The sequence below is a fragment of the Phodopus roborovskii genome, unplaced genomic scaffold (assembly GCF_943737965.1).
Source record: "Phodopus roborovskii unplaced genomic scaffold, PHOROB, whole genome shotgun sequence".
Classification (NCBI taxonomy): Eukaryota; Metazoa; Chordata; class Mammalia; order Rodentia; family Cricetidae; genus Phodopus; species Phodopus roborovskii.
In genome coordinates this window covers 26160014-26182539 of record NW_026126517.1, presented here as the reverse complement: position 1 = coordinate 26182539, position 22526 = coordinate 26160014, and the positions used below count along the sequence as shown (strand labels likewise).

The window sequence follows — 22526 nt, the reverse complement described above, 5'->3', positions numbered from 1 at the left end:
TTCCAAAGTTATACTCTGACCTTCACACTCACGCTTTGGTGTGTGTGTGTGTGTGTGTGTGTGTGTGTGTGTGTGTGTATACACAGACACACAGACACAAGTGTAATTTTAGTATTTAAAAAAAGTATCCTGTAAGCGTTGTTAACAGCTATGTTCAATTCCATAATCACGTGGCTCATGCATTTCCCAAAGAAGGGAAGTGAGCAGTAAGTACCCCCTAATCTTGGGTGCTCAGTAGAGGACAAAAAAAAAAAAAAAAAAAAAAAAAAAACCTCCAGAACCCCTGCTGAGCCAATCTTGGCTGGGGGTCCCCACTGGTCCTTCTACAAGCTGTTCCTTGGGGAAATATTTGTGAATTCAATCTTTTCACTTTGCATACCACTTTAAAACCTGCCTCTCTCAAGTATCTATTTAAAGTCCATAAAAATCTGTAGAACCAGTGAGTTCAAAGCAGTTTTTATTGAGCCTGGAAGCAGGGGTCTTTGCCTGCTCACTTTCTTCCTTCCCACTGTACCTGGAGGTGCATATTCAGTAGCAACCCACTTTCTTGATTGTGAAAAGAGGAAACTTTAATCCAAAAAAATGTATTGTGTTTCCTTTGGGTTTGGGAGGCAGCACAGCTGGGGAGTGCTTGCTTAGTTTACAAGAAGCCCCTAGATTCTTTTCCTCACCCTGGCATAAATTGTGCATGGTGGTGCATGCCTGTAATTCTAGCACTTGGGAGATGGGGCATAAGGCACTAAACTCAGGTCTTCTGCAAGAGCACTTTCAATCACTAAGCTATCTCTCTAGCTCCCTGATTAGGTTCTAAAGACTGGGTCTCACATACTTTAGGCGATCCTGATGCAGATGATGGCTTTGAATACTGGTTCCTCCTGCCTCTGCCTCCCAAGTGATAGGATTACAAGGAGTGGTGAGTTTGTGGTTCAACTTTGATACATTGTTTTAGCAACTCACCCATCTGCCCTAGGTTTCCTGGTCCTTTGGTATGCAGTTGTTCCAAGAGTCTTTCATGAATGTTTGTGTTTCTTTGGTTTGTGGTATAATGTCATGGGGCTGGTGAGATGGCTCAGTGGGTCAAAGCACTTGTTCCACTTGGGAACTCACAGTGGAAGACAAGAACTGATCATTGAAAAAGTTGTTCTCTGAGTTCAACATGTGTGCCACGGCATATACCTGCCTACACTCAACACACATAAAGATCGATTATAAGTTAACATTATATTGCCTCATTTTTGTCAACTTTGTCTACCTTTATAATTTTTTTAAAAATTTAATTTTATTTAAAGTACATGAGTGTTTGCCTGCACTGCACATATATCCATGCACCACATGCACACAGTGCCCCGGGAATCCAGAAGAGGGTGTTAGGTCCTGAAAGAGCAAAAGGCTCTCTCAACTGGTGAGCCATCTCTCCAGTCCTAGAATATTTATATTTATTTGTGTGTGTGTGTGTGTGTGTGTGTGTGTGTGTGCCTGCATGTCTTCATGTGTGCAGCTGTTTACGCAGGTCAGAAGAGGCCATCAGAGCTCTACAAACTAGTCAGTAGTGGTTGTGAGCTGCCAGATGTGGGTATGAGAACCAAACTCAGGTCCTTTGAAAGAGCAGCAAATTCTCTTAACTGCTCAGCCATATCTTTATCCCACATGAACATTTTTAATTTTGATAAAAAGAATCACACTTTTTTCATTTGTTGCTTCTGCTTTCTAAGAAAGCATCATGTAATTCAAAGTCCCAAGGGTCTGAGTTATCTAGTCTTAGCTCAAACATTCAGGCTTGTGATCCAGTTTTATAGTTAACAGTTGTTAGATAATATATGTGTGAAATAACCCTTCTCTTTTAATCCCGTGAAAGACCCCCACTATGCATATTGCCTGTTTGAACTGCTCTTTCCAGTTTGCCAAGGTCAAGTTATGAGAAAAGTACAGGAGGGAACTAGGTGCTGCTCTCATCCAACACCAACCAGGTATCTGTGGTCTGCGGCTTGGACCAAAGCAAGGTCAGCAGGACAATATCTGGGAACAGAAGGTCCTGGGAGCATTCTATCGAGACCACCAGAGTGCTGAGATAGTCATAAGTGAATTCTTTGTATTCTTTGTGCCCAACCCGAATAAGCAACTCTGTCCTTGGTTAACCCCAATTGCCTTAATTGAATGGGCCAATGAAATCCCTGTAACCATGCTTCTGCTTCTGTAAGCCTGCTTCTTGCCACCCCAACCCTATATAAACTGCCTGAGTTTTAACCTCGGCACACTCAGTCCCCCGAAAGACTGTGTACCTGTGTAAGCAATAAATAACCTCTTGAACTTGCATCCAGTGGTCTGGTCTTGTCTCTTGGGGGCAAGAGCCTTCCCCCCTGATAGGCTCCGAACTCTTGGGGTCTCTTGGGGGTCTTTCACCCCAAGAACATCTTATTTTTGGAATGTCCTTTACTAGGTTAGATATGAAAAATGCTGGGAAAGACGGTTCCCTCATTGTTGCTGCTGTTTGGGAGGAGATCTTTAACAAAAATATCACCAAAAGGCTGGAGAGGTGGCTCAATGGTTAAGAACACTGGCTGCTCTTCCAAAAGATCTGGATTCAATTCCCATCACCCACATGGTAGCTCATAGTCATCTGTAGCTCCAATTTCATGGAGTCCAATGTTATTTTCTGGCTTTTTATGGTACCAGGCATGAACATGGGGCTCAGACACATATGAAGGTATAAGTCTTACACACATAGAGACTTAATTAAAAAAAAAAAAAGATCACTGAGTTATTGCAGACATGGAAAACCACATCTGTTGTCAGGAAAGTGTACCTCACCTATATTGAGCTCATCAGTCTGTTTCACAAGCAAACAAATTTAAACACAAAGTAACTTAGCAGAAATGGCTGCGTGTGTCAGTGCAGATAGCTTTCATTGAAAGATTATGAATAATACCTTGATTAGAAGTAGGAGCTTGGTCTCATCTTTTCAGCTCCATATTGGCTAAGACTTACATATCATTTTTTTAGTTTGATTAATGGCAGAGTAACTAATTAGAGCTGGAAAAGAGATTAGAAAATCACTCAAAATGTTAAGTGCAGTTAGAGTGCTATTTTGTCCTGGATAATAGAGCCACATTCAAAGCCACAGGTGTGCATGATAAGCAGGAAGTGGGAATACTAGGGTATCAAGGAGGCTAGGTAATGTTTTTAAAATCAGCCTTGGTTGGTTGGGTTTGATTTTCCTCCCTCTTAAACTGTCGGATGGTTGCACTTGCCTCTGATAATTGATGTGCTAAGATTTTGTGGGGATGCTTCTGAACTTGCCTTTGCTCTCTCATGTGCTTAGATTCTGTGTGGATGTTCTTTCCTTGCTCTACAGGACGTACAGAATCAAAAATTAAAGACAAGCCTGTGGTACCGAGAGGTAACTGCCCTTTCTTCTTTGCGTGTTGGGTACCTGAGGTGGGATACACCTCAAAAAGTAGCTGTTCTGGGGGGGGGTCCTATCTCCAGGCATAGTCCCTTAGCCCAGAGTAGGCCTAGTTTATCAGAATCCATGCAAGGATGTAGCTGTAGACTGGATTTTGGGCTGATGAATTGGATCAGTACTCAGTTATGTCAGTGCACTGAGGCTTTCTCATGTTGTTGTATCCTGCTTGGTTACTCCTAACAGGTTTGGAATGATGAGTTTTTGTCCTGGAACTCTAGCCTGTTTGATGAGATTCAAGAAATCTCTCTCCCTCTCAGTGCCATCTGGGCACCTGATATCATCATTAATGAGTTGTAAGTATTCTAGGGTTGTATTTCTGTGACCTTTGGGTTAATTTACCTGTTCAGGTCAAATGCCAATTACTTTTAGTCATTGTTATACTTTTGTTTTCTCCAGTTACTGGGGTTATACTATTGGGGATATTCAGGATGGAATTACCATGAGTTGACATCATTTAGGATACAGATTTGGAGGATGGAGAGATGGCTTAGTAGTTAAGAATCTGTACTGCTTTTCTAGAAGACTAGGGTTTTGGTTCTTAGCACCTACATTGGGTAGCTCATAACCTCCTGTAACTCACCTTTTGGGGATCTGATGTTCTCTTCAGGTCTCTGTGGGCACCTGTACTCACATGAGCATACCATCCCTGTATACATATAATTTAAAATAAAGTAATTTTTTTAAAAGATAAATATTTGATTAGTGGTGCTTGGAGTTACTATTTATGCAGTTGAGTCAATTTCTGAGAGTGTCTGTCAGAGTGAATCATCTCATAGGAAATATAATTCTATCCTTTTTCTTTTCTTCTAAATCTCACTTTGGGTCTCATGGTCACTGCCACCTTACAGTCGTCTCTGTGTATGTTTGGAAATTACTAAGGTCCTCTACATAACAGGTTCTCTTGTGTTTCATATAGTGTGGACCTCGAAAGATCTCCTGACCTCCCCTATGTGTATGTGAACTCTTCTGGAACCATTAGTAACCACAAGCCCATCCAAGTGGTCTCTGCATGCAGTTTGCAGACATATGCTTTTCCCTTTGACATCCAGAACTGCAGTCTTACCTTCAATAGCATTCTGCACACAGGTACACAATCTGCTGGGAATACCTATGCTGTGTAGGCATACGTAGGTGAAATGATATGAACTTCAGATCTATTCTATTCTTACACATGTTTGATTGTTTAAAAATCTAAACCTCAGATGGATGTAGTAGCACATGATTGAAATCCCAACACTTTGGCGATGGAGGCAGGAGGATGAGAAATTCAAGATCCTTGGCTGTAGAGAGAGCTTGAGTTTACTTGGGACGCATGAGACCCTGCCTCAGAAAATGTATTATTAATGCTCAACATCCTTAGCCATCAGAGAAATGCAAATCAAAACAACAGTGAGATAGCACCTCACTCCTGGCCAATATCAAAACACTGATGACAGCTTATGCTGGAGAGGATGATGTGGAGTAAGGGGAAACATTCCTCCATTGCTGGTGGGAGTGAAAACTTGTACAGCTGCTTTGGAAATCAGTATGGCAGTTTCTCAGAAAATGACCCAGCAATACCACTTTTGGGCATATACCCAAAGGATGCATACTTACACCACAAGAACATTTGCTCAACTATGTTTATAGCAGCATTATTTATAATAACCAGAACCTGGAAACAACCTAGATGCTCCTCAACCAAAAAATGGATAAAGAAAATATTGTACATTTACATAGTGGAATACTACTCAGCAGTTAAAAAAAAAAAAAAAAAAAGACATCTTGAAATTTGCAGGCAAATGGAGGGAACTAGAAAAAACAATCCTGAGTGAAGTAACCTATACTCAGTAAGACAAAGATAGTATGTATTTGTGGATATTAGACATAAAGCAAAAGATAATCAGCCTATTGTACATAATCCCAGAGAAGCTAGGAAACAAGGAGGACCCTAAGAAAGACATGCATGGATCCACCTAGGAATGAAAAACAAGACAAGATCTCCTGAGTAAATTGTGAGGGGGGGGGGAGCGTGGAAGGGGGAGAAGGGAGGAGGGAAGGGGAGCGAGGGAAAAATGTATAGCTCAACAAAAACAAGAAAAAAAAGAACAAAAGAACAATTAAAAAGATGGATTATTGCAGTGGATTTTTCTAGAATCCAGACAAAGTACAATGTTATAACCCATTAGTCCTGTTAATTTGTTATTATGCTATCAGGATTCTATCACTATTGAGAATGTTCTAAAAGACACAGGATACGGCATAGAGAGCAGGCTCCAACTCTAAATGTATAGGTTAATAAAAGATTAGAAATATTTTTGTCTCCTGTCTCTACTCTGTAACTCAAATATCAGTAATACTGTGTGTGTGTGGATCAGGATGAAAAGAAGGGCTAAAGCTGGGGATTGGGGAAGCAGGAGGTGCTGGCTCCTCTTTCTCCCCCAGGAAGTTGATTATTTCTGTTATTTTTTTCAGTGGAAGACATAGACCTGGGCTTCCTGAGGAATAGAGAAGACATCAAGAATGACAAAAGGGCATTTCTGAATGACACTGAGTGGCAACTTCTTTCAGTGTCCTCCACATATCACATCCTGCGGAGAAGCACTGGAAACTTTGCCCAGATTCAGTTTAATGTAGGTACTCCTTTGTACCCACATCCTTGTGCTCCCTGGCCTTCTCTATTGAGCTGTGGAATCTGCTCTAATGCATATCCTCATTATCACCTGGGAGCAGTGTGTTGGGATGGCCCTTTCCCCTATGCTGCAGTGTCTAAGAGCAGAGATCTCAGGCTACCCAGCTACCATGGTAATCAGAGAGAATGGTGTGCAGACTCCATCTCACAGCAGAAGTCTTCAAATCTTGTGGCTTACACAAACATTACCATTTTCAATTGCCACTGGGAATAAAACCCAAAGCAATATACACACTATCAGCATTATAGTGAATTGGAAAAAAACAAAACAACAACAACAAAAACTGTCTCATCAACATAATTGTCCCATTTTTAATTGAGAACATTATCAATTAATTTCAGATGTAGATGCATAGAATGAACGTATTACTAACTTGAATATCTAAAGGGATGAGCTGATAGTCATCTGCATAACCCTTAGAAACAGAGTGGGGCTGAGGACATTGCTGAGTTGGTAACTTACATGGATTCCCTGGAGCTGATCACAGGCACACATAAACCCAGCATGGTGATGCACACCTGAGATATGGGCACTAGGAAGGTGGAGGCCAGAGGACTAGGATTGACTTTGAGGCCATCCTGAGCTACATAAGACCCTATTTTATGAAAAAGAAAGAAAAGGAAAGGAGAGGGAGGAAGAGATGAATGCATGGATGGGTAGAGGGAGGGAACAAGGGAGGGAAGAAGGAAGACAATACAAGGAAAAAGAAGGAGAAAGAAAAAAAGAGAGCAAGAAAGGAAGGAAGAGAGAGAAAGAAAGAAAGGAAAAGAAAGGAAGAAAGAAAGAAAGGAAGGAAGAAAGAAAAAGATATGTAGACAGACACAGAGAGCATACTGCTGAGCAGGGCTTGGTGGAACCCATGGTGCTCTGCTGTATCCCCAGGAGCGTTCTTGTCCAAACTGTACCCAGGGAAATGTGTCTGTCTTGAGGAGCTCTGGGTGAAGGACAGGATGCTCACCACTTTTTCTGCTCCTTGGACTTTCCCAGCAAACCACCCTGCTGTGGTCAGAGGCAGGTTCACATCACAGGCAGACTCTCAGCACTAGAATTCGGCGGCGAGCCCTGCTTTACTGCACAGAGTGAAGGTGGTGTTTGTGACAGGGTGGGAGGATGGTATTCATGACAAAGAATAAATTCCGTTGAAAAACAGATACTGCAAACTGGTTAGGAGTGCACATGACATGGATGCCTCCAGAATCAGCCTTGGGGATGAGGTGCCTACAGACCAGACTGAGATCAGCTGTTCCTGAGGGCATGAGTAGCCTCCATTGGTTGAAAGGTGTGTGTTTATCTGGAAAAACTCCTGTTAAGCCAGAGCATGAAAGCACCAGGGTTTGAGCCTCCCTCACAGCTATGCCTTGACTTGTAACCCATCACAAAACATGCCTGTGGAGCAGGGATTTTACACTGAAATTCTTTCTAACTTACAATTCAACCAAGTGTCCATTGTGGCCTACCTGCCTGCCCATTGTTTCTTTCTTCTTTGTTTTGTGATCCTAGGGCTCAACAAGGGCCTTGCTCACTCTAGGCAAGTACCCTACCACTGAGCCACATCCCCAGTTCTTGTCCACTCGTTTTTAGTAAGAGAAGGAGAGTAAGGGAGGAAGAAAGCTTTTTTTTTTTTTTTTTTTTAATTTCAATGAGTTTCTTGGCTAAGAGTAAACACCTCATTAATTTTAAAGATATCAGCCTGCAAACATTATTAATGCAGCCCAAATAATGGAGAGCATTAAAGGGAAATGTGAGGGAATGGCAAGTACAAGGTGGAACCAGTCACCTACCAAGCACTCCATGGAGTGCTGCACACATCATTACCTACACTGCACGGAGACAGACAAAGGCAAGAGACAGCAGGTAAAGTAAATGGGAGTGTGAGTGTGGGTATGTCCTGTGTGCTCTCTTGCTCTCTCTCTCTCCCCCTCTCTCTCTGCCATTACATGTCATCTTTCCCCCTAAATATTAGCTTGTCTTCTTGAGAGCTGGGTCCATTTGGAATGGGAGAGAAGGTAAGTACTGTTTCACAGCAGGCGTCCCTCCATGTAGGAACCATGGTCCAGTTCCTTTGCCCTCTTCATCACCACACTTCTCTTTGTTATGGTGTTTCTATGGAGGCATGCTAGAGGTAGGATACTTGTATTTGATTTCATGTCCTGGAAGTTTTCTTCAAGGTGTTTTTGCCCTGAGGACTAAGGTGGGTTACATGGAAAGGCAAGCTTTCACCTGATTCTCTGGAACTAAATCCCACAAAACAAACAAACAAGCACCCTGAGTAAAGTTACAGATAATTTTAGCCAGACTCAGAAGTGATCCTGCAGCTTTGGAAAGACTCACATGTTCCATAACCCTCGCTGGTTTTATCTCCCTCCTTTCCTCATGGCTGAAGCCATGCCTGGCTTCATTGTTTTCATACCACATAAGACATTCCACATTTAGCATCCAAGGCATCTTGGTGCTATTCAAAAGCCCTTGGCCAGTATTGTAGTGTGGGGAGTTCAATTCTGTGCAGTGTACTTGCTCTTAATCTAATCACTTGCTGTGCCACAGACCAAACTGGGGACAGTTGGAACAGGCAAGAGAGACAACATTCTCTTAGAAACACAGCATCATCCCATGCTAACACACGTGGCTACCACTACCATTTATCTGGCATCAAATGTTCAGGGTGCCATTAGCTCCAGCTAACACAATCACAGCCACTGGTGCTAGGACATGTGCTGTTTATCACAGGGTACCACTGATGCTTTAGAATCTGACTACATTCCACAGGGGGCTCAGACAAAGCTCTCCTCCGTACAAGGATGTTTGGGCATAACCTGGGACCCAATCCAACAGCCATGGGAAAGGAGATTACTTCCAATACATTATTAGAGGTACTGGTTCCCAGAAAACAGCAGGATGGAGATTTAGTTTCTGTATGACCTTGTAGGAGTGGGCAGAGGTAGGGAGAAAATCTAGAAGTCATTTTGGATGGAAAGGGCCGATCAAGATGCTTTGACACTGAGTAAGAGACTCACCAGGCACTGGAAACTCACAGAGTACTGAGGAAATGAAAAGGGGATTTGGGAAAGAGAGATGCCCTGCTCTCCCTTTTTCTATCATGATTCTCATGTCTTTTCTAGGTTAGGGTGGTTTTATTGAGATTTCCATCGAATGATCCAAATTTAGGACCCAAGGCATTCTGGTGTCCTTCAAAATCTCTTCATCAATAATGTGAATGTAGCTCATACTTGACAGGATAGCCTTTCAAGAAGGAGGAGGGAGGGAAGAAGGGGGGGAATCTTAAGTTCTAGAATCATCCTAGGGTTGCTCAAGGAATACCAGAATCACAAAATTTCTGCTAATCTAGCCCAACCGACAGTCTACATCCCCAAAGCCCTCACTCTGGTACAAGGCTCTCATTTAAATGGCAACAACTTTCCCATTCCTTCTGAACTAGGGGTGTGAGGAGGGACTTGGGAGGGGAGGAAAACAGGCTTCTGTATGGTACGTGAGTCTGGGCGTCAAAATTTCAAGTATGTCATAAAGACGGTCATGCAAAATTGAGTACTGGTGGGGTCTACCATCAAGGAGGCAATTAGAGGCTAACCTTGGGGCCTATTCCATCTCCAAGGAGCTCTCCACACACACATTCTGAATTAGATTGATCTCTTTCATTAACATCAATAGGCTCCAAATACCTTTGTGTACTTATTATTACCTGGCTTTAATGGATAATGAAATTGTGGCATAATATTGCTAACACCTGAAGGGTGTCTAATGGAGAACACAGGCTGAAACTAAAGTGCCTTTTCTTTCTTTTCTGTGGAATTTAAAGAACCAACTCCTCTAGTCCATTAGGAATGATGGGCTCTGGGTAGGGTAGACTTACAGAGAACAGTGTCACACTGAGAAGGTAATGCATTCCTCTGAGCAGAAGCAAGAGTCATGGGTTCTCGAGTGATCTATGAGAGGATGTCCATATGAAGACTGACCCCAATGGGATGCCCACCATTGGGCTAATCTCACATCTCCAGTCTATTGAAACTAAAAGTAGCATTGTTAAAAGACCCCGATGTAGTTCAGTGAACATCTCTTCAGCATCAGTGACTGTTGGAGTTTGATCTCTGTTGCTGGGCAAAGTAGTGTGACCAAAAGCTTCTTGGAGAGGAAAGGGTTCATTTGGTTCATACTTCCAGGTTACAATCTATCATCGAAGGAAGTCAGGATAGGAACTCAGGGCAGCAAACTAAGGTAGAAATCATAGAGGAAATCTGCTTGCTGGTTTGCTCTCTGGTTTGTTCATTCCCAGGCTCATGCTTAGCTAGTTTTCTTATATAGATCAGGGCCATCTGCCTAGGGATGGTGCCACCCACAATAGGCAGGGCCCTCCTGTACCAAGTAATAATCAAGATGATCTCTTCCAGACATGCCTACAGACCCATCTGATCTAGACAATTTCTTGGTCAAGGCTTTCTTCTCCAATGGCTCTAGGCTGTGTCAAATTGACTATTTAAGCGAACAAAGACAATGATAGACATATAAGGGACAGAGGTGAATAAGAAAGGCCTTGGTGTTTATCATACACATTAAAATCCACCCAAGGAGCTATAGTTCAGTCGGTAGAGTATTTGTCTAGCATGCAGGAAGTCCTAGGTTCAATCTTTGCATAAAATAGTGCTAAGCTTAGAAGTCTTTAGTGTCATCATGCAAATGAGATAAGGACTCTGGTTTTGGTTCATTCTGGAGCAAGTTTTCTTTCTGCCCCATAGACTTACCAAACACCAGTCACCAGAGTCTGGTTCCTGAACTTATAAAACTAAGCAAGGACAGGGACTTGCCCTGCTCTTAGCACAATATCTCTAATATTTATAGTAGTGTGTTAGCCTCTTTATGCTCAATGTTTGTTGAACAAAGAAAAAGAAAGCTGAAGATTGGCTGAGATAACAATAAAAATTGCGGAAAGCAAAAATAAAATTAGAGGTTTGTTTTATTTTCATGTCTTTTTCTTTTTGGCTATACCAGGCTTGTAGAGAACATTAATTTAATCCTAAGAAGGCATTGCCTCTAAAGCAAAGAAAAAGGTGGGTCCTTTATTCTAGAAGAAACCCCAAACTGTGGTACTACTTGGTTTCTGTTAAGAATGGTAACATGCTCGCTAAAGACAGGAGAATATACATGAAGTAGTTTTAGAAGGCGTAGTCAGCTTCCAGTTTTATAAGATAGATGGAAATAGGGAAGTTTCTTTGTTTTATGTCACAGCAGAAGCTAATTACCTAATGGGCTACCTGTGTCTTTTCCTTCTGCTTCCAGTGTCTACTGAGACCCAGTGAAGGTCTTTCCAAGTTCAGGACTGTGTATAGATGCACAGGTCAAAAGCCCACGAACATCACAATTCTTTTCAGACCTCTCTCAATCCCTAAAACCTCAGGAAACTTTAGCCTGATAAATATATACTTTCTTGGAAACCATGATCTTCAAGGAACCACACAACTTACTTTTGGTTTCAGCCTAGATTTATATTATGCGTGTGCATCTGGGTGCACCTGTGCTAATTACACCCAAACCTTATTTCAAAGCATAATAGCTCAATTGTACCTGGGCTGTTTGGCAAGACAAAAGCACCCTGCTTCTTAAAAAAAAAAAAGAAAGAAAGAAAAAAAGAAAGAAAAGAAAGAGGAGGAGCTGAGGAGATACCTCAGTTGGTAGAGGGCTTGATTGGCAAATGGAAGGACCTGAGTTCAATCCCCAGAACATTAAAGGCTGGTGTGGTCATGTGCTTGTAACCCCAGAACTGGGGAGGTAGAGACAGGCAGATCCCTGGGGCTCCCTAGCTAGTCAGCTTAGTCTGCTAAGTAAGTTTCAAGCTGATGACAGACACTGTCTAAAAATATTAGGATGGTTCCTCTGGAATAACACCTAAAGTTTCTCTCTGACCTCCAAATACACACACTCATGTGTTTACAACACACCTCTTGTACACATACATACATACATACACACACACACACACACACACACACACACACACACAAAAGGAAGAAGGAATTGAGGCAGGGAGAAATTGGCTGCCCCAATCAGGATCACATAGATTTACATACATAGGCTCTATTCTTTGACTACAGATCTGGGCCCCTCCCCCTTAACCAACATGCCTTGTGCTTTTTTTTCTGGTGATACAGACACCTCCTCCCTCCCCATCTCATGCAATCTCTGCCATGAAGTCTCCAAAGGTAATCCCATTTCTTTCTCCCACCAGATCAGGCATGATCCCTTCATCCCCGACTCTAAGACACTAGATCACCATCATCCCAAGCTGGAATACAACATAAACTCCCAGGGTAGTGAGAGGAAGGCCACTTTTCCTCCTACCACCACCTCCCAAGGCTATCTCTGTCAGAGTCCAACAGAGCTGTAGGTTGATGGTAGTTCATTGTATGTGTGTGTGTTTCTTGTTGACTGCACTTTGTGAGAAAATGTGTTTTAAGCGAATTATTGCAAAGCAATGTGTGTTGCACTGGTATAGATATTTGCAGCCAATTATGTTTAATGTGGAAGACAACAGCCAGGCTACAATCCACCAAACAGCTCTGGCCTGCCAAGCTCCACTGAGTTGGGACATGTTCCCAGATCTGATGACTAGTGAGCCTCTGCTCTCATCAGCAAGGTCTGTGTACTTCCCCAGCCAAGCTACCCCGCCCCACTCCATCACTGGCCTCTATACCTCCTCTTTGTCTTCATTTCTTTGTACCTTCCTTCCAGAACAGGCAATGGAGGTGAGAGAGAGAGAGAGAGAGAGAGAGAGAGAGAGAGAGAGAGAGAGATGTCTCCTCTCCCACATCAGGGCAGATCCAGATTTGTAGCTAGGCTGTAGTTGAAGAACACCAATGTGTGTTACATCCAATGTGGGGTTACATCCAGCTCTGCCACTGACTCAACTTACTTACGAGTGCAGCATTTCAAAAATCTATGAGTTGGAGGATGTTAGCTATCCAACAAGTTGATAATGAGAATAAAATAAATGATATGATGGATGTAAAGCATCCAGCACATGATCTAACACATAGAAAGTAGTCAAGTGTCCCATTGTCCGGAAAATCCAAGAAACAGGAGTTGTTAAGCATTGTTTTGGGGCAAATCCAACAGCAAAGGGACCAGGATACTGGTTTGCCTCATCAGGCTTTACTGATATCCACCACAAGAGAGATCTTATTGTCAGCCCTGAGATGGGGCCTTGATCTTGCCTCTACCTCCCAAATACTGGGATTACAGGTGTGTACCAGCACATCCAGTTTATGTGGTTCTGGGGATAGATCCAGGGCTTTGTACATGTTAGTAAGGCACTCTATCAACAGAGATACACCCCCAGGTTATAAGCCCAGCACTGGTAGACAGAGATGGACAGGTCCAGAGAATTCACTAACAAGCCAGCCTAGCCAAAGTCCTGAGCTTTTGGTTTAGTGAGATACCCTGTTTCAGGCAATGAGGCAAAGAATGATAAAGGAAGACACTTGGCATCCTGCTGTGGTTTCTGCATGCATATAAACACACACACACACACACACACACACACACACACACACACACACAGCTATTTTGTGGTTTAAAAAAGATGGAAAGTTTTCACAGAGACCTGATCATGGTGTATGTGTGTGTGTTGTTTAAGACAGGGTCTTGTTAGGTAGTCCAGACTGGCTTCTGACTCATAGCAATCCTCCTGCTTCAGCTCCCCACATTCTGAGATCACAGGTATTTACCATCATATTCAGCTGCCTCAAATACATTCCTTACATAAACTACATAGCCATTTTGCTTTACACACAAGGTCTGGGGCTGGGACTTAAGGACTATGGACTCAGTCAAATGTTAGACCGTTTGCTTAGACTGAACAGCTTCCTTGTCTTCTGCCAGGTGGTGATTCGCAGATGTGCTTTGGCCTATGTTGTGAGTCTCTTGATTCCTAGCATCTTCCTGATGCTCGTGGACCTGGGGAGCTTCTACCTTCCCCCCAATTGCCGGGCACGAATTGTATTCAAGACCAATGTGCTGGTGGGGTACACAGTCTTCAGGGTCAACATGTCTGATGAGGTGCCGAGGAGTGCAGGGTGCACATCTCTGATTGGTAAGCAGCCCCGGTGTTGGTGTCGTTGGATGCCCTCCTAGACTACTCCTGGCCAAGATGTGGTGTCACAGCTAAATCCCCTTTCTCTGCTCTGGTCCTTCCCCAGGGGTCTTCTTTACTGTCTGCATGGCCCTCTTGGTTCTCAGCTTATCCAAGTCCATCTTGTTGATCAAATTCCTCCATGAGGAGAGGCACAGTGGGCAAGAACGGCTTCTTCTTTGCCTTCAAGGAGACTCTGATGCCGATGAGTCTAGATTGTATCCTAGGGCTCCGAGTGCTGAGACAACAGGTTTGTGAGAAGCCTTTCCATCCCCACCCTTTCTGCTTTGTCATGCTGAGCACCTGGATCCACTAGGGAAGCATCAGGCCAAGCCTGAACTGTATGAATAATGGGAAACACCTGCTTTTCAGCCTCTATTCTGTTTGAGATTTCTTCTGCAGACTAAAGGCAATTTCTAGCTGGAAGTCATTTTAGCTTGAAAGTGAGGTCTTCTGTCACCTATAGTTTGCTTCATTTCTACTATAGTGCCTGAGCTATGAACTCAAAAACTGTAGAATTCTGGCTTACAAGCAAGTTTACACACATACACACACACACACACACCACACTTCACACTCTATGTACATACACATCACACCATACATACAACACATCATACTATATATACACACATCTCACTACACACACACATATACACACATACCATATCACACTATACACATACATCACACTACACACACACACCCATACACATATACCACATCATACTTATACACATCCCACTACACATACATACTACACACAAAGGTGGGAAGTAATAGGAATAGTTGGGTTCTAGTTCATTTATATAAAGAAGTTTAAAAACCACCCTAGCTCAGGAAATCTCCTAGATAGATCTAGCCTACACACACACACACACACACACACACACACACACACACACACCTTGACATGTACAGCTTTGCCATGTTCTCTGGGCCTTCCCTCAGCATAGCTGTGCCTCTCCTAAGCAGACAGTGTGAAGGTCCCCAACCCCAGCAATGATCCTTCCTTGAAGAATAAGAACAAGTAGCTCCCAGTTCATCAAGAGTGTTTTCTTCCATCACACAGGGTCCCCAGTTCGTCAGGAGCACCAGGTTCAGCCAGATGCCCTGAAGGAAGCCTGGCTTCAGCTCCAATTCATCAACAACTCTCTTCGAACTCAGGATCAGGTTTACCAGAAGGAGGTGGAGTGGCTGGCCATCCTGTACCACTTTGATCAGCTGCTCTTTCGAATCTACCTTGCTGTGCTAGGGCTCTATACTGTCACCTTGTGCACTCTCTGGGCACTATGGAGCAGAGTGTGACCATGACTGCTGGTCTCACTTGATATGGGGTCACAACACTTAGGGAAAGATGAACAGTGTTTGGAGAGGTAGATTTAAAAAATGTCTCCCAGACTCTATTGTTGCTTTTCAGTGACTACACAGACAAGCATCTTACTGGTTATTGACTGAACCAGTGAACATATATGTTCATAATAAAAATATCTAAATAGAATAGAGTATACAGTAATGAGCAAGCTTTCACTTTCTCTAAGCTATCATCAGCAACCATATATACTTAGGATTAAGCAAAAAAGTTTGGTTTTAGATTTTTGAAGCAGGGTCTCTTGTATTCTAGGCCTAGCTTGACTACTATGCAGCCAAGGATGACTTTGTACCCTTGATACACCTGTCTATACCTTCCATCTGCAGAGATTGCATGTACTGTGCCACCATGCCCAGCTGCATTTGGTATATTCAGCTTTAACAATCTATATGTCAACTTGGCCTTGAGCCCTGATTGAAAAAAACTTAATTCCTCCAGGATCATCAATACATGACTCTGTCTCTTCAATTCTGTCTTTGGTGTCATATTACCTTATATCCTTCTCTCTTTAAATACTTGGTAGCCTCTTTAATGCATGTATATATGTGGAGAGGAAGAGGGATAGACAGATAGACAGATTACACAGCTTCCAGACCCGACACTGAGCCTGATTCCATTACTATTTACCCAGGAGACCATAAACTTCACTTCTCAGACTTCAGCCTGAGTAGAGGCTGTTAATATTTACTCTCTATATATCATAGAATTATGAGAACAAAATAAATCAACATAATTTTGAAAAGTAAATAATAGATGACAAAAATAAATCAAAGATGTGCCTGCTATCAACAGAGATGGACTCTGGCCTGAGTCTTTGGTGTGAGTGTGGGCTTCTGGCTTTCTGTCTGCTCCTGCTTCTCCCATACCTAGCTCACCCAGGTCCATAGAGTTCATCATGTGGGGATTCTGCAGTAACAAATGCAAAGCACTTCATTCTAGCTCACTGCGTGATGGACTCATATCTGATATGTTTTCCCAAGTCAGAGGGACAAAAATCTACCCAAGGTCAGCTATCCAGTCCCCAGGAATCCACATCTCTACCCCTCCCTGATGAGGATAGTCTTCAGAAGGGTGGGGGGTAGAAAGAGCAAGGCTTAGACATGGCCATCCATCCAGATGCTGCCAGCAAAGGCCATGAAAGTCCAAAGCTATTTTCTAGGAACCTATTCCAGGACTAAAATTGCCTTAAAAAAAATCTGCCCTCCCATCCCCACCCTGAAGAAAAAGAATTTAAATTCCAACAGCCTTTACCTGCACCCTCCCTCTTTCATTACCTCCCAGTTAGTGCTCAACGCCAATTGTCCATGAAATTCCACTGCTGCCGTTAATGAAATGGGGAACACAAAAAGTTTGTGAACAGGAAGTGTCCATGCAAACTCCACCTGTTTCCTTCTTCGCTTCCTACTTTCTACCCCTGTCTGCCACTGCCTCAATGGTTAGCCTCTACATTGATTCTGGCCTTCTCCATGTCAACAGAGGGGAAGGTAACTGTATGCTGGAGAAAGTGCCAGAGTAGGAGCCAGGAAGTCTGATTCTGGTCCTGGTTCCATCATTGCTTACCCAGGAGAGCCTGAACTTCATTTCTCAGACTACAATTTGACTTACTTGAAATTGATGCTATAAATATTTACTATCTCCATGTCACAGAGTTCTGAGAGCAAAATGAAGCAACTTAATGACATTTTAAAAAGTCAATAATAGATGACAAAATAAACAGGGGCCTGCCTGCTATCAAGAGAGAAAGGTTCCGGTCTAGAGCCTTTGGTGTGAGATCTGATTTCCAGCAGTCTCTATCAGGATTTAAGTATGGACTCTGCCTCTTCCAAGGAGTGCCCTTATTTTAGGATCTAACGTTCAAGGGATGATGCCATCAATTGTCCCCTTTATAACATCAAGAAGCAGCCCTTCCTTGGTGGAACCTGAGCACTAACTAGACTCCCTCTGTCTAGAGTCCCATAGCCCCTATATCAGCTGGCAGCCCCAGGACAAGATCGGCAGCCCAAAGCATTACCATTATGAGCACATGGCTCTACAGATCTCTCGGGAGGGTGTGTTCTGCCCTGGAAGGAACATGGTGGCCAGCGGCCCTGGTTTACAGAAGTTTTAGCTTAGCTCTTCCACATGCTCACTCTTTTCATGAGTTTTTGTCTCAGAGAGGAAGGAAACTGAGGAACAGGGGAAAAAAAAATGGGATTCTCCCAGCTGTGACTGCTCCTGCCATCTGCTGTTCCCCATAATCAAGGAAATCACAGTTCCAGGGTGACGACTAGAATACAGAGAGAGAAAAGCACACATCCCAGGGTAGCCATGAAGCCTCTATTTCATCTTAATATCTCAAGATAACTTTCAGAGGGCTGCTGTGGTGACCTTCCTGAGCTCAGTAGCCTGGTCTGTTTTGTTTGTTTTGTTGTTGTTGTTGTTGCTTTGTTTTGTTGCTTTAACTTTTTTAAAGATGGAGACTCATGTAGCCCAAGCTCAATTCTAACTTGCTATTCATCTGAAGATGACACTGATCTTCTGATCCTCCTGCTTCTGGCTGCTAAATACTAGGATTATAGTATGCATCACCACACCTGGTTTTATATGGTACTGTAAAACAAACCCAGGGCTCTGTGCATTCTAGAGAAACACTCTACCAACTGAAATACACCCCTAGCCTTTTTGTGTTGCAAATAGCAAGGTGATAGCGGGTGTCCTTTGCATCCAAGGGTACTACATACCCCTACCACCTTTTACAGACACTGCAGAGGGGGAGTAGAAAAAGAACCTTAGCCTTTGGCATTAAAATCTCCCTATGTGGCCTCACTTCCAAGGTAAGAGGGTGAGTACCAGGGGACACAGAGTAGCTGTGGAAGGAATGTGGCTTCAAGACAGAGTCCTTGGATGGCAGACAGCCCAGGACAGACTCAAGTTCTTATATGTTTACTCTGGGAAGAACGGGCTTCCTTGTACCCCCTGGAATTCCCACCCTCTGCCCAGGAACCCCACCTCATCCTCCTTGTCACCTTGTCTATGCCTATGTCTATTCCTGTCTTGTCAATGTCCTGTTCAGTTCCCCAGCTCTGACTCTTTGGATGTTGTCACTGCTCAGTTCTGAGTTATTTACCTGCAGAGATGGTGAAAACTTCATAATTAGCTGAGCCCCAGCAAGAGGCTTTTATGAGCAGCCACATCCCCCACTGCTCTCTGCTGTCCATAATTGAAATGACCCACACCAGTGATTAGATTAGGGGGCTGAAGGAGCCCAGCATGATACCCCCATCCTCTCCCCTGTCCTGTTGGGGAAGTGATGTAGTTAAATTTGTGCTTCATTTGGCAGAGGCCATAAAGCAGGAATCGCAGAGCAGCTTTCTGCAGGGGCTGGAAGACACTGCTGGGTGGTAAGCAGTAGGCTCAGCTTTGAGGGTGGAGAGAACCACTTTCTCACCTTTACCTTGCTTTCTTACCTCTCCTGCAGTCTAGCAATGAGTTCCAAAGACCTAGGGCTCACCTGAGCCACAAGGGCTTATTGGCCATGCTGGGTGTCACTGGGGACCAGGCTGTGTGTGGACGGCCAGCTTTGATCCACTCTGTTCCTGGCCCCTCTCGTAGCCTGCTCATCCTCTTCCCAGAGCTCCAGGCCGAAAGCCAGGAAAAGTAGGTGCTGCTGGTGGGTTTTCTTTCCCTGCTCCCTTGGCCAGTCTTGTCTTCTCAGCTCCAGGTCCAGTTAAAAAACCTTTTTCTTCGGAGGTGTGTCTTGCTGCAGCCTTTTGAGCAGCAAGATGAAATTCGGTAGATGGTACACTAGCTGAAGTTTGTCTAAGTTCTCTCTTGCTCCTTCCTCCTCCCTGTTGTAATTTAAGAAAAGGGGGATGTGAGAGAAAGACACCATGTGGCAGGGTTCAAGCAAAGGTTATTATTATTATTATTATTGAAAGGGATCATAAAAAGGGGAAAGGGAAGGGGGAGACCAGCCTCAGTAGACAGGAACAACAGGAGAGGGGAGAAAGGAAAGAAGTGGAGAGAGAAGAAAGAGGGGAAGGGGGGGAGCAAAATGAAGAGAGAGAAGTGAACAGAGAGAAGGATGGGAGGTGGGCAGGGCCCTTTTAAAATGGAGGCCAATGAATATGCACAGGTGGTGCTCTTAGTGGCTGTAGCTGAGGGGCGTATCTTGTCAGAACCGCAGCTAACACTCCCCATCTGTGTCATCACACCGTCCAAAGGACCCCGCCCTATTGAGTTCTTCCTTCCCAAAGCTACCTTCCAGGAGGTTGTACACCCAAACACATCAGGGTCTTTCTACCTGGATCAATCCCTTCATGCTCCTTTAAGCCATCATGGAGCACAAACACCGCAGCAGAAGTTTGCACAAAACTTTCAGTCTAGAAAGGCTGCATCCCACGAGGGGCTGAGCAGTGTGCCAGGCACACAAAAGCCAGAGCCAGTGTGGTTCTTTTCAACATTCATTTTCCTCAGTGGTGTATTGAAAAAGAACATAGACTTCATGAAATGGAAGGGGATGTCTTGGGATTAGACATATTTTATTTGTGAGTGTTTGTACTTGCCACAAGAGTTAAACTCAGGTTGTCAGACTTGGCAACAGGCTCCTTTAGCCATTGTGCTACCTCTCCAGCTCAGTACCTCTGCTTCAAAAGATAGTGTATTACATTGGACATGGTAATGCACATATATAATCCCAGCACTCTGGAGGAGGCAGAAGCAGGAGGCTTGGGAGTCTAACCTGGACTACATTGTGATATCCTATCTTAGAAATAAGTGCCACAGAGGGTTAGAGAGAGAGTTCAATGGTTAAGAGTACTTACTGCTCTTGCAGAGGATGGCCATGCAGGTAAACATGGCACTCCTAACCACTTATAACTCCAGTGCTAGTTGAATCTGACTCCCTCTTCAGACCTCTGCAGGCTCCCATATGCTTGTGATGTGCATATATCTATCCAGACACACAGGAATACATATAAAATAGATAAGTAAATATTTGTTAAATAAATGCTACAGTGGATTAGTTGAAAAGCCATGGTACAGTGTGACCTACAGATCAGGAACTGACTACCAGGAAAGACATTTTATTGTGTATGGTCCTTGTGGGTGGGAGCCATACCACATCATAGTGAAGAGGGAGTAGTATGCATACCAGAAAATGCTCCGTTTCATCTCAGGGACCAAAGGCAAAGGAACTGGGGAACATAAACAGCACTGGCCTGGAATGGTTTCTATGGCTCTGTGGCAGGAAGGCTATGCTTAGTGTACAGATGCTCAACTTTGGGGTGAGTAGAGCCAGTGTCAGCAGTCTGGAGCATAAGAACTCATAAGAAGGTTGCAGGGGCAGGGTGTGGCCTTTGTATCAGTTGATTTAACTTGGACAATATGCTTGCAAGCTTAGCCACACACCATATCTACAGAGTGGCTTAATTGGGAGGGGCAGTCCTTGGATGAAGGCTCTCCACTGACAACCAGGGTAGTCACCAATCCTATCACAGGGACCATCCTTGTAAAGTCCTGGAAGTTTCCCTGGCACCAGGCTTCTACCCGACTCTGTAATGCCCACCCCCCCCTTCCAGTCAATGTTATTATTGTCCTCCTCCACCCACCCTCAACTCCATCCCTCAAGTTCCCATGTCTAACCACCCCCACTCCAATTAGGAGATACTCTTGATCCTCGCTGGGAAATCCATGCATCCCCCTGGGGGCCTCCTTGTTACTTAGCCTCTCTGGGTCTGTGGATGAGACCTCATGAAGCTGAAAAGTTGTTTTTTTTTTTTTTTTTTTTTTTTTTTTCTGTTTTTCTGCCCATTTCAATGGCACATGCTACAATGGTCAACTTCAATTGAGGGGACAGTTGAGACAAGCTTGAGAAGGCTTGAGGAGGGCAGTACCCCACAAGACAGGGTCACTCACAAACAGACTCTTCCCTCAGCTCAGCTGTGACCTGAGCATCTGCTCTGTGTGTTACAGACCTGGCCCTAACCCCAGTAAGATGCTCACAATGTGCAGGGATTTCAAGGAGCTGGCCATCTGGTGAGTGGTGATGGAAAAGAACACAGATTCGGGGGCTCAGAACCACACGTTTGGGTTTTGCTGCTGTGTACTCCTTAAAGCTGTCAGGCCTCAGCTGATGAAAACCTGGTGGTTTGGCACAGACCGCCTAGATATGTAAATATATACACCCAGGTGGCCTCAGAGGCCTTCTCAGGTTTCAGGTCCCCTGGAACTGTGATTGCTGACAGTTGTAAGCCCTCAAGTAGGTGCTGGGAATTGAACCGAGGTCCTCTGGAAGAGCAGCCTAAAGACCTCCCAGTAGTCTCTATCTGTTCAAGTTTCCACCCAAGTCCTAGCAGCATGATTCAAGGGCCCAAGCCATGAACACTTGGAACCCTAGGGAACACTCCAGATCAGGTTACTGAAATTCAGACTCAAGTCTGAGCACTAGAACTAGACCCATAGCGTCAGCTCACCATACTCAGGCATTCCATGGCTCTGGCACTTGTACCCTTGACTTTACCTCTCTCTCTGTCTCTCTGTCTCTGGGTATGTGCATTCGCATGTGTGCGCACACTCAGGTGGGTGCAGGATTGATATATATATATATATATATATATATATATATATATATATATATATTATCCACTAATGTGTAGAGGTCAATAACTGGTATCGTCTATCACTCTTCACCTTAAAAAACAAAACAAAACAAACAACAACAACAACAAAAGCCACTCACAGAACCTGAACTTTCTATTTCAGCTAGACTGGCCAACCAGTAAGCCTCTGGTACCCTCATGCCCTATCCCCACAGAATTTCCTGTCCTGTTTCTGAGGCTGGGACTACATCTATGTACCACCACTCTCATTTTCTTACATGGGTGCTGTGGATAAAACTCAGGT

The 22526-nt window shown here is 43.9% G+C and overlaps 1 protein-coding gene across 1 annotated transcript in view; it reads left to right on the top strand.

Annotated features, from left to right (window-relative positions):
* Window positions 1–15644, top strand: part of Htr3b (5-hydroxytryptamine receptor 3B) — a 29526-nt gene extending 13882 nt beyond the window's left edge. Inside the window, exons 3-9 of the mRNA XM_051197021.1 lie at window positions 3353–3397; window positions 3647–3756; window positions 4380–4549; window positions 5918–6075; window positions 14023–14233; window positions 14340–14522; window positions 15345–15644. Coding sequence (XP_051052978.1) covers window positions 3353–3397; window positions 3647–3756; window positions 4380–4549; window positions 5918–6075; window positions 14023–14233; window positions 14340–14522; window positions 15345–15580 — 1113 coding nt within the window. The 3' untranslated portion in view covers window positions 15581–15644. The remainder of the gene's footprint in view (window positions 1–3352; window positions 3398–3646; window positions 3757–4379; window positions 4550–5917; window positions 6076–14022; window positions 14234–14339; window positions 14523–15344) is intronic.
* Window positions 15645–22526: the final 6882 nt, after the last annotated feature.